This window comes from Accipiter gentilis, chromosome 28, assembly GCF_929443795.1.
Source record: "Accipiter gentilis chromosome 28, bAccGen1.1, whole genome shotgun sequence".
In the NCBI taxonomy this organism is placed as follows: domain Eukaryota; kingdom Metazoa; phylum Chordata; class Aves; order Accipitriformes; family Accipitridae; genus Astur; species Astur gentilis.
Window position 1 is genome coordinate 18,429,644 of NC_064907.1, and position 12,935 is coordinate 18,442,578.

General features: G+C 45.3%; 1 protein-coding gene across 3 annotated transcripts in view; it reads right to left on the reverse strand.

The window, feature by feature from the left end:
- Positions 1-11,924, reverse strand: part of STC1 (stanniocalcin 1) — a 33,159-nt gene extending 21,235 nt beyond the window's left edge. Inside the window, exons 1-2 of one of the 3 annotated variants that reach the window (XM_049831476.1) lie at positions 11,323-11,412; positions 10,344-10,461 (exon numbers count right to left, since the gene is read on the reverse strand). In XM_049831476.1, the coding sequence (XP_049687433.1) occupies positions 10,344-10,350 (7 nt within the window). In that variant the 5' untranslated portion in view covers positions 10,351-10,461; positions 11,323-11,412. Of the gene's footprint in view, positions 1-10,343; positions 10,462-11,322 lie in introns of all 3 variants that reach the window. The other 2 variants (XM_049831474.1, XM_049831473.1) reach the window with 2 other exon arrangements.
- Positions 11,925-12,935: the final 1,011 nt, after the last annotated feature.

The window sequence follows — 12,935 nt, forward strand, 5'->3', positions numbered from 1 at the left end:
CATCATTTTTATCCTCACTCTTCTACCTTTTGCCCAATTTGTTTAGAAATTCCTACTCTCCCCCCAAATACACCCTGTCCTTCACTACGGTAACCGTGCTTTCGATCCCGTGGCAAGGCTTTGAAATCTCAGATGTTGCAGATTGCTATAGCCAGGGAACTATCAATGGGGCTACAGGACGATTTGGCTGGTGTCCAGTCCGTCCCAGAGCAAGACAATTGCTCCACAGCAACTGCCGTAATAGCTACCGAATAGCTAATCCAAAGAGCTTACCAAAGCTTTGAAAAGCTTTTAGCAATCTTATACCAGGATACTCCTGATTTCTCAGCTAGGATTGTCTCTTCTTATGGAGAACTTCTTATGGTGTATGATAGGTATTTGCAGGTATTATTTCGAGGGATTTCAGAGCTATGCTGAAAGCCTCCTGCTTACCAGATAGGGTTCATGAGAGAGAAAGGGGCCTGGAATAACAAGTGAAAATGGCTTAGATCTTTTCCAAAGATCACAGGCAAGAAGTACAGTCTCACTTGGAAATGCTCGCCATGGCCTGGATTCAGGGTAGCAAAAATCTCCTAAAACTGTAAGATGAAGGCTAGCTAATTAACAACACTTAATAGCTGGCTAAAAGAGGTATGGGTGCAACAGTGGAATTCGAGTCCATGTCACAGAAATGGAAGTTTTTTCCTCTGGAGCAGGTATGCTTTTGGGGCTACTCCTGGAGCAACAGCGTAGCCCAAAGTAGTGAACAATAGCAGGGGGAGGTAGGGAAATCAAGGCAGGAAGCTTTTGAGAATGCTCTAGTTCTAAAAATAGTGTGGAGTTTTGGTTATTTTAGTGTACAATGCCACTAGGCAGCCAGCTCACACAGCAAAATCTGCAAACTCATTCCCTTCACACCAGCTCTGCACTTCAGCATGGCTTCCGGGAATAAAAGTGCAAATTTGGGCAAGGATGCAAAGAATGCAGAGTTGTTCAGCTACTCTGGTTATGAGAAGCAGTGAAAGGCCCTAATAGAGGCACAGACTCCCATCTAAATATATAGACAGAAACTGAGAATAGCCTGCGACAGCCCTGCTCCAAAAGCCCACTCCAAGCTCTCGGAAAGCCTTTCTGACTTCAGCAGGCTTTGGGTCATGCCCTGTCCATACCGAAGGGCATGTTAAATTGGGTTTACAATAGCCCTTTTCCATCTGAGCTGCCCAACGGGCAGGCAACGCCTCCAGGAACCTATTGACTTTTCAGAAGCTACAAGAATAAAATTACAATTTGGAACTGAAATCGCCGCTGCGACTGTGATGGAGACCAGAGCTATTTAGGGATTAGATTAACACAGAGACTTTATGAAGCATCAGCTGTATGGCCGCTGTGAGTGAATCAGCAGGCTGTTAGCCTGGGGACCAACTGTTAATTGAAAAGGGGGAGGGGGGAAGAAAGGCTGGAGTTTCATATCTAACGGTTAAATACATTTCAGTTGCTGGTCCAAACTGTTCAAAGGATTTGCCAGACTTGTGCCTGCCTTCCCATCCCCCCGGCAGCCTTTTAGCCTCAGCTTCCTCATTAAAACGGCTGAATAGAGCTGCACTTGTTACACGTCTGCCTGCAAAGGCAGTAGCAGTCTCAGCATCCAGGCAACCCTGCTCCCTTCCCAAATTCATCCACGGGGTCTTTACCTGCATGGCAAAAGGCTTCTTCTCATTATTGCAAAAGTGATCACTCCTCTTTGGGAGGGTGGAGTGGATGGCTGGAACCCAGCAGCAGTAAAACACATCCTAACATTTACAGATACCTCCAACCACGGGACCTGGGCACAGGTGTCCTCACCAGAATTCAATGTTGTAAAATCTACGGACTTACATTCACTGACAGTCCGCTGTGTTGGTGAGTGCAGCACTCTGCCCTGTCTCTTTTCACGGGAAGTGAACCAGTGATAGCACGCACAGGACAGCGCATGACCAGAGGACAACCAGGTATTCTCTGGGTGACGTATGAAGTGTCAGAAAGCAGTTAATGTACTCCTTTCACAAGTTGTTAAATAAGGTGAGTTTTTCAGCACAGTTATGATGAGAAACAAGAAGCACTAGACAGGCTGTGAATTTCTGGGCAAGAAATAAACCTTGCATAAAGTTTTTCTTGCAATATATTATGTAGCTGCCTGAAGTCTCTATGGGTTATATTAGAGCCCTAGACAGTTGTCTGACAAATTCCTGGTAAACAAAGAAGACAAAGCTGGAACTCAAGCTATGTGCAAGTCTATTTATGTTTGTTAGTTGCAAGTTATTTCTTCAGTAAACGTTTCCTGTTTAAGAAACATACAGATTTTTAGTTCAACATGCCTGCAACAAAATGCCCAAGTACCCCTACTCAGAAAAAGCAATTGTCACTTTCCAGGTTATGCTGATCAGGTCCAGCCCTTCTCATATACAAAAGGTTTAAAATGCATCTTCAAGAGATTTTGTCTTCAACAGCTTTTTTTTTTTTTTTTTTTTTGTAATAAAAGAGGCCTAACCAGGAGTTACTGCACTGAACATGTTTCCAGGAAATTGAAAGCATTCAACACTGCAAAGTTGATCTCCCCAAGCATAACCCATTTCTAGCTAAGTTATTATATAAACGCACACTATGACGGACAGCAGCTACTTAAACATACATAAGCCGTATGATATGGTAAGCACATGTTACTGCTGAACGTGCAATAAAATTTGATTTTACCCTATTTACGTTCATGTGTTGATTCAGTTAGCCTTTTTATTTCTGAGAGGATAAACACAAGCCCAACTGACAAGTTAATCTTAACCACACAGTGAAAAATCTGTGTCAAAACAAGAAATAAAAAGGTTAGTATATTTTTTCCCTCCAACACTCAAGTTTACTTCATGAATGACGTCCCACAAACTTTTTTCAAGGGGAAGCCTTCTATCCTCATTCCACAGAGCAGAAAACTGATGCACAGATGTAATCAGAATAAGATGAAGACGCAGGCAGCCTGACCCCCAACTGTTCACCAGTAGATCAAAATCCTTTCCTAGAGGCATGAATAGAACCCCAGAGCCCCATTCCCAGTCACTCCTATTTAATGGCTGCATCCCATTTTCTTCCCAAGCAGGAACAGCCCCTTTGGCATCCCAACTTCTGGTCTCCTTCCCCCCTCGCCCTCACGACAGCACTCCTTATTGCTCTGTGAAGTGCCAGCTGCCTTGGCCTTATCAATTCCAAAATCATCGTCGGTGACATTATAACAAAGCTGTTTGCCTTTGCATCCTCGAGCATATAAGATGCAACCCCTCCCACACGCACTTTTGTTCCAAGCCAGCCAATATCTGGGAGGAGAGACAGCTCTTTAGCCTCCCACCCAGCGTGTTTCTGTGGTCCCTGCTTCCTCACAACATAACGGCATGAAAGGAGCAGGGAGGCAGCTCTGCTCTCTGCCTCTTCTCTCAAAGGCTCGGCGACTCTTGTGTCAGCAGAGCTGTGGTGAGCCACATGCCGCTGCTTCAGTTCAAAGCATCTTTCCCGGGAGGATGGCCAGCAACATCCCAAATTGAAACCACACACTTGATAGCTAGCACCCTAATCAGCTACATCTCAAACTTAGCACATATTGGCTCGTTAAAAGAAGAAAACTATAGAGAAAGCCAGCGGGGCTCCTTCCTTGGGGGCCCAGTTCAGCAGGTAGTTCAGGGCTTGCTCAGCTTTATTATCAGGTGGAAACCAGCCACTTCCGAAGGGCCGGGTTTGCAGCACAGCACAGAGGCTCCGGCTCTCTGCCAACTTCTGGGGTCTGGAGAGTCCATGTCCTTCTCCAGAAGACACCCACAAGAGGAAAGATCTCTCCATACAGGGCTGCACGTGATCTCCCTCTTGGGTAGGGCAGATTTTGGCAGTCAGGTCACTAAGCAGTGCATGTGCGACGTATTAAAGATGGAGTCTTTTTCACCTACTCAGTTCTAGAAATTTTTGAAATAAAACATAAAAGCCCTTTTCATTTTTATCTAAGGTCTTGTGGCCATGTGCCAACAGAGAACAAAACACAGGTGGCATATAACGAATGCTCTGAGAAATGACTTCTGTTTTATGAGATGTTTCTTAATGGAGCCAAGCGATGCAGATTCGCTGTATGACATCCTGCCCTCTCCCCTTCAAACAAAGTGGGGCTGGAGCTGAACACCCCATTCCTCGGATGCTGGCAGAGCAGCAACCTGAGTACATATCCTTCAGGCAGAAGCGAGAGGGGCTTGGAGGAGCTGCACGGCGATATGGGAGGTAGAAACACACCAGCTGTGAATTTGAATGGAGCTGCTTTGCAAGAGAGCAGAACGCTGCTGCTATATTTGGCTAGTCCCTGAGAGATTTTGCTGGGAAGGAGCATCTGTTTCATTTGATGCAGTGCCCATCACCCCCTAAAAGACAGCATCTTGCAACCAGCCATAACCAAGGGCAGTACAAAAGGGGACAACCTGTCGCCAATCTAAGGGAGACGACTGGGACCACCTCTTGGAGAACGGGGATGCTCTCGGCAAGATGGGGAGGCTTGTGTTTGCATAAACTCCCCTTCCACCTACTTGAACTGGGGGGATCACTGCAAAACAAAGCAATACACTGCATCACGTCGGCACTACCCGCTCGGCAGGGCAGAAAACGCTGAACTGTGCCTTAGTCTTCACCTGGACAAAGACGTGACCTAACAGCAAAACCTGTTTTTCCATTAGCTTCGTGTTGTGATGAATGTGTGAGCGATACCATTCCCTGCTCTACCTATTTCATCTTGGGGTAGATCCAAGGTGCTAAGTGTCTTTAAATTACAGTAGAGAAGAAAGGAGCAGACAACCACCTACAGAAACCTGATAGCTGCTTCCTACAGTTGTAAACCTCCCGGCCAGGGCACGCCATGCTGCCAGGGGAGCAGCACACGCACCATGCGAACACATGGCTCTCCCTCTCAAGAGGCCACAGGTTTCTTTCCAGTCACCACGTTTTTTACAAAATCCACCCAAAATAGCAATGCAGGTCCAGTGCAAGGCACCAGATTTTTCGGAGCATCCAAATTTAAGATTGCTTGCTTCCAAATACTTTCTATCCGTCCAATACTTGTTACAATCTCAGGGCCGTTCCTTCCAGCATAAAACCACCATGACACCACAAACCCAAGTATTACCAAGCAACGCTGTTGCTGCCTCAGCCTGAACTGCGCCGCCAACGCTTGGGACTCCAGGAGGGCAATTTGAGGCTACCGCACAATTCACGAAGATACAAGGAAAGCAACAGAGTGTGTACAGAGGGCATGCCCTAAACCCCTCCAGGTTGAAGAACCCACATCAAGGCGGTGCGGCACAGGAATACCTCCACGCTCACAGCCGTTGGGGCTGGAAGTCCCATGCTCTTCCCGAAATGCGGCTCCGCTGGGGAATCGGGGGGGGAAGAGCGAGCCGATTCCTCCCAATAGATGGCAGCAATGGATGGAGACACAGGCACTTTTCCCAGTCCTCCTCCGGCCTCAGGCACAGGTGAGCACCCCGGGAAAAGGCGAAGGGCTCAGGCAGCTCCAGGGTGCAGAGCAGGACCCAGGCACCCTGGGCTCCAGCCTCCGGACCACCCTGCCTTCCCTCTTTTGCTGCTGCTGCTTCATTATTTGTGCACTTGAATGCAAGCGGCTTCCTCCCCCCCCAACCTTCCCCTCGCTCTCCCCTATTCGGTCCTCCGCTACTTTTGTTCGGTGGTGGAGGCTATTAAATGCCGAATGAGGAAGAGGCCCGTAGCTGCGAGCACAAGCACTAGATGTACTCTGAAAATAGACCATGTCAATGGAGCTGAGGTTTTGTTACCAAGTGTCCCTAATCGAACTCTTTGTGACTTAATCACGCTTTTGGCAGCGGCATAAGAAACAAGTAATGAATCAAGTTATTGTATTTCCTGGATTTTACTCTGCTATTGTAGTGTGCGACCCCAGTGAATATGCCGATTCCACTTCTTCCCCTCGGTTAATTCCTCCAGCCCTCCAAGCCCGGCCAAAAGGGGTTTTTTTGGAAAGAGCAGTTTCACTAACACTATGCGGTATATAATGGTTTAAAAATCTCATCTAGAACTGTTAAATCTCTGCAGAAGGAGCAGGGGTGAGAGCAGAAAGGGAAAACGGAAAGGGTTCAGACATGTTGGGAGCCGGGAAAATGGGGAAAGAAAAAGCCGTAAGAAGTTGCTTTACAAATACAGGCCTCCTACTTTGTTAACACATTTAAGTAATGTTAATTGCAGTGCACTGCAGTATAAAGAGGCATTTGTAATTGATTAATCTATGTTTGCCATTTTCTAATTAAAGAGAAAAGAAACCCTAATTATTCCACTCTGTACTAGGCAGCGGAACAGTCATTATGGAATAAGCAATTTTCCCTCCTCAGACAGTGGGTTCCCCTATTCTCCCACGTTACATAAAACCCTCACCACACAACCCTCCCTGCAGCATGGCCGATTTCTGCTTGTTAGGCACTACCAGCATTGCTGAATTTCACAGCATCCCACTGTGCGGGAGCAGGGAGAGTGCATTGCGAACTTCAGTTCAGGCTCTAAACCTTGCAAATGATGACTGTGTCATGTTTTCCAGGCCCCCCATTCCCTTGGAAAATAAGACTGGAGAAAAAGATGAATTTTGGGACCCAAACCCATCACTACATCTGTACTGATGCTGGTAGCTTGGAAAGAAACCAAGAAGGCCATTGGGGGGAAAAAAAAAAAGTAAGCCCTAACAGAGAGCTTGTGTCAGATGGAAAAAGATGACACCAAGCCTGAGTTGCTGCTGCTGCTGCTTTGTTCTGCATCACTTGAACAACAGAGAAAGGCAGAGAGAGCATTTGCTGTCCTCAGGATGCAAATCACAATCGTGGTCCAGGGTGATGGACTTAGCTGGGGCTGCTACTGCAGCTCCCAAAATTCTCTCAAGAAAGAAAAAAGCCCAGCTTGACTCCAGGTCCCAGTGCTGACACCTCTGAACTGCTCCACATCCTCTCCCATTCCCTCCTCCACACCCCAGACTACTGCAACATCTCCCCTTGCTTGGGGTGGGCAGTCTGTGGTCCAAGAGGAGCCGAAATGGGAAAAGCCTCCAACAGTGTTGGAGAAGCTGAGCCTCTGCTCACTCTGACAGGTTGATGTCTACAATAAAGTTGGGCAAGACAAATCCAAAGCTACGTAAATTTATTCAGTGACACAGAAGCTAGCTGATGGAGAAAGCTGCAAGGAAAACAGGCTCCCCTTTCCCTGGCTTAAATGAGGCAGGATGGAACATTTTTTCTTTAATTTGGAAGACATGCTGGTAACGCGGTTCCTGCTGATAAATCACACGCCACTGCCTGACTTGAGAAATGGCAAAAACTACAGTACACTAACTTGCTACAATCGCATGCCTGGCACACAAGATGCAGTCACTTCAGAGCTGTTCTCCAGAAATAGTTAAACTGCACCACATGGCACTTAAAGCGAGTGTTCAGGGTAGGTGATGCGACTCCCTGATTTTATTCAAGTGCCCAGTGCAGTGTTTCTATCTCTGGTTTCTGTAAAGGAGCAGCTGGTGATAAGCTGCTGAGAGAGGATGATACTGATCACATGCAACCCAACTCAGAGCAGAGTTTGGAGTTCTTGCTGCAGAGGTACTGTGGGGTTGGATCGTAACTTCTTCACTTTTCACGATTTAAAAAAAGCTTTGGGAGAAAAAATATTTCATAATTAGACAGTGGGACTCATTATTCCAAGATATTGTTGAAGACACGTAGGAGGATTTTTAAAAAGAGCTCAGACATGAATAAAGATAAAGAATATGCAGTTTTAAGCCAGGCAAGGGTTTAAAAGAGAACATAAAACCCTCATGCTTCAAATTGAGACCCATTTTTAATAACCGGGGGTTGAGAGGAGTATTATTTTCTGCCAAGTGCCAATGTCCTCCTCCTTGCTAGCACATCTTAACTGGCAGAAGAAAGTTGTTCTCAATCTTGCATAGAATCACTATTCCCAGCCTCAAAGCAGACCCAATGTGATTATTTACATTACACAAAAACAACAGAAGTGACAGAATGGGAGGGTTTTAAAGTAAAGCCCTTTCAGGGTAGATGAGTAAAATGTGGTGAGAGTAAGTTTCTGCCCCTTGGCTGAAGCAGATCCTAAAAAATGAAACTTCAGAGACCCAGAGGTGGAGGCAGATGACAAGGATGGAAACAGCACAGCTTAAATGTTCATTTTTTCCTGTACTAGTATAGCAGAGGCCCCACCAGGTAATTGCAGGGATCTGTTGTGCTAGGTGCTATACAACCCCCTAGACGTTGCTGATAAGATTGTTTTGGTATTTACTATGCGATAAAGTTACAGGAGCATGGAGATGCTTCCAAGTTAGAAGTGGCCAATTCACACACAGAAAGATTGAAGATCCAGTTCCCCATATCCATACATGTGTGTTTAATTTTAAGCACAAGTAATCCTTTAAATCACAGACTTTAAGGAACCACTCATGCTTAAAATTAAGCACAGGTGAATGTTTGCAGGGTCAGGTCTGGAAGATCATTTGCCTCAGTTTCCACCCGTTAGGGGACAGTCCCTTTTCACACTGCCATTTTTCCCTTTTTCCCCAGTTTCACCTGCACACTGTAATATCTGGGCCTGTGTTCGGTACAGCAGTTGAAAGACATGCTGGTCCTTACACTGGGGCCTTGAGAGTTTTCTTTTACACAAGTAACAAAATCAGTCCATTATCAGAAATCTCCTGGCAAAACAATAAAATAAAAAATACAGAAAGTTAGTCAAATATAGCCTTTGCCATTCTTATTCAATGCCAAGGGAGCTCAGAGGTGAGCAGCATGTTTTTCCCCTCATCAGCTGGATTTGTCTGTGTTGTGCACAGATGGGAGCCCATGGCATCATCCCATGGATGAGGATGGAGCAAGAGAGGGGTAAATGGGCAAGGCATTAAGCTGAGTATGAGAGATACATGGCCTATTTCTAACTGCACTGCACAACCTTGGGCCAGTTATATAATTTTTCGTGCCTGTTTTCCCCACCTTTCCCTTGTTTGTTTTGTCTATTCACAGTTTGAGCTGTTCAAGAGAAAAATGTATTATAACAGTTCTTGGGAGATCCCACTGGAGCTCACAGCTAAATTATACCAGATCCCAGACAAGGCAGCAAGCAACAGAAGCACTACCCAGCTATTCTGGGGTCCGAGAGTCCTTCACAACAGCAGGACAGCCAAGGAAAGACCATAAACAAATTCTTTTGGAAATCATCTTTTTCCTTATGTGAATCAAACCATTCAGTATCACAAACACAAAGCAAATCAGATGCATCTGAAAACCTCACACAGAGCTGTGCATATCACTCAAAACCACTCCACAGCGTTATTTTTGAGGGCCTACCCTCCTCTTTAGAATAAAAAGGAGAAGAGCAGTCATAAAAAAATACCAGGAACCCCCCAAACTTGCCAGTTAGAAGGGATATAAGCCTATAGGAACCAGGTGACAAACAGCTACCCTAGCAGAAACACACTTTCTTCCTTTCCCACCTCAATTTAAAGGGCCAGAGGGCAGGTAAACCGGGAACTGCAACTCAGGCTCAATTTTTATTTCTGTAATAAAAGTGAAAATAATAAAATGCAAAATTCTGAACCTGGCAGATCTTTCACTGCACCTTGTGAGACTATAAATTACTATTTTGCCCAGGGAGTTACAAGACAAGTTGAAGTATGATAGGTACATGGCTAACAAGTGAAGGAGGAAAACTTTATAATAACAGGGTATGTTGGTAAAGAAGATCCTGGAGATAATTTTTGTGTATGACGCTTGTTTTAGTATTTAGGTAAATGCACGTACACACTGCTCTGGTCTGCTGAGACATTGCATTGATCCTCGAGTTGGAGTCCTTTACTGATGCTGCCATGGCTTGGGCTCAGCCAATTTCTCAATGGAGATGTTGGTCCTGCCTAGGTGGATGTGCCCTCCTGTCTTTCTAGTGGAATTTGTGCCTCAACCTCTGGACAAAATGCTTCTGAACATTTTTAGAAATTAAACAGATTTCATTCATCCCAGTGTCACGCCAGAGCTAGCTGTGTTGGGATGTGTGATGGAAATTTATCTTTGTTCTGTGCCCACTCTGTTCTTTTTACTCTGCTCACTACAGAAGAATCTCTGCCTGTCCTTGCCTTACCACCATGCTAAAGATAAGAGGATGCAGGAATGAGGGGGGGAAAATAATGGAACTAATGTCTTCTTAATGATTTGGAGAAAGAGCTAAGCTGTTGAAATCTTCCCATTGTTAATCAGGTGATTCATCCCTTACCCGCCATCACATTAAATTTCAGGAGGATTTTCTCCTACCTGGCATTTATGTTCAATCCGATGACCTGACAGTCTTCCTGAGTGGATGTAATCCCCAGGTATAGCACTGCGAGTGGTTGCTCTCAGCAGGATCTGTCCGTGATTCTATTTCATAGTGCTGAAATGTCACCAGAACATAGTTCTCTGCAGAGGGAACTAACTGAAGGAAACCACCAAGAATTTGGCTCCACATTATCACCCAAATCACTAGTAAATTATCTACTTTGTTTTAAGAAAGGAGTACTTGGAGCAAAGAAAGACAAGGAAGTTCATCCAAACCCCTTGATCTGAATCCCCTTTGGGCACAATAAAAATATGTTCTGGCTTTCTATTCCTTTATAGATTGTAGGCAATGAAAGCTTCAAGTTCACCAACCCTCCACAGTGCTTGGCTTCAGTCAACACTGATGGTATCTGGGGCTTTTGGAAAAAAATTAAAAGGGTTGGAAGATGTCTGCAGCTCTGACACGATTATTTATGGGCCTTCAATGAGTGTTGGCTGGAAAAATAATCACGAGTGGGAACTGAGGGGAAAAACAAGACAATGAGGCTCAATAGGCTTCTTTTTGCTAATATAGAACCCCACAAAATAAAGGAGCTTCTGAAAATCTGTAGCTGCCCACAGGATCTGCTATAAGATCATTGCAAGAGTTTAAATCTACAGAGGCAGGGCCAACATCTGACCAAATGGGAAGATCTCAAGCAAAAAAAAAAAAAAAAAAATCATTGGTCACGTTTGGAGAACAGTTACTTGAGGCAGCCTGGCTTAAAGCCCTGAGCATGTGTGTGTACAAACCTCCCTTGACTTTCAGTTTAGAAGCTTTATAGCCTGAAATGATAGAAAGGGTTTTATCAGCTATAGAACCGACACTAGCACTTTTACAGCTGCCTTCTGCTCTGCAAGGGAATAGCAGGGCGGAACACTGATCCACAGTATCCCTGTTTTGGTGCAGTCAAAGGTTTGACCAGGCCAACATTACCTTTGCTAAAAGCACAGTTCCTACCGTGCAGTGCCAAGAGCTTGAGCGATGGCAGCGCCCAGCAGAAGCTCCATCTAAAGCAGGGCTGAAAGGGGACAGACACAGCCTTGTGCTGTTCTTCTCCCCAGAGATGCATCTACCCGCGGACAGAATGGCATCCAAAACAGCAGAAGAAATCTTCCCATGGTCTCACAGCAGATTGGTGGTGGAGGAACAATTTAAAAACTCAAGATTTATGGCCTCTGCTTCAGCAGCCCTTTGGTGACTTCTTGTTGAGTCTCAGGCAGACTTGTTCTGAGATCACGTGGGAGTGCTCAGAGCAGCCTCACATATCAGTGAGGCTGAGCACAGAGGACAGCGCAGACCAGGGTAAAGTGACAGAAGCTGAGACTACTATGGACAGGATCCTCAGAGCCTACACAGAAGGTGGGGCTGACAGTCCTTCCAGAAAACTGAAAAGGCTTTGGCAAGATAAACAAACAGTAGTTATTCACTTCTTGGGAGAGACTTAAATGGGATTCAAGAGTTTTCTCATGGTTCCACAAACAACTGTCGTTATCCATAGCTCATCTCTGTGTCAAACCGAGGTTTCTCCTCCCCCCTGCCCCAACATGTTGAAAGGAGAAGTGAAAAGGTTACACATTTATCTTATTTCTTCGTCTCCCAGGACCTGTCTTTACTTTTCTCCTATTTCCTTAATGCAGGGGGAGAGAGGGAGAAAGAGAGAAAAACGAAACAAAAAAGTTCTCCATGGAGAATTCAATTCAGCAGAATTACACTGCTCTTACGTCCGCTTCGAGGCTCTCTCCCACGCACAGCCTGTGGCTTCCAGCACAATATCTGCACAGCCCCAGCACTGTGTCAGCTTTGATAAGAGCCCCTGTGTAATCAGTGCAGTACCAGTTATCCGGCTACAATACTGTATGATTTCCTCTTGTGGCTTCTTCATTCCTGTTTATAATTAAAGAAGGACTTCTTGCCATGCCAAAGGCTATATAAAAATAAGTAATAAGTAATAAAGTGATGGCATTGATCCAAGAGCTTGCTACTGCCGCTCTTATTCTTGCAACACAGTAATATCCAGCAGTGGTTAACAGCATTAAGGTTTTGGTGGTTCATTCAACTATTTGCATTTAGCAGTTATAGGAGGATGCAGCCAGCCTAGGTGAAGAAAAGGGCTGATGTGGTTTAGGATTACTGGACATTTAGCCTTTACATTTAGGAAAAAGTTGAATAATTTGCTGGGTTTTCTTCACGGCATTGTGTTCACTCTGCTGCAATCAAATTGGCCTAAAGTCATAAGCAGGGCAGGTGGTTAGAAGCTCAACCCTGGAGCCAGAACTTGTTCCATCCATTAATTATTTGTGTTGGATAATTAGCACAAGCGCTATGGAAATCGTGGCCCCATTGTGTAAATACATATGGTGCCCCCAAGAGCTTCAGATTTAAATAGACGGGAGAGACAATGGGCAAATTAGCCAGTGCTACACAACAGGTCATCGAGAGCCAGCGGTCCCACCCCGACTTCCCATTTTCCAGGACAAACTGTTCTCTTCATTAGCCCATGCAACTTCAAAGTGCTCCAAATTGCAGGCCCATGCTTAAAAATTCCT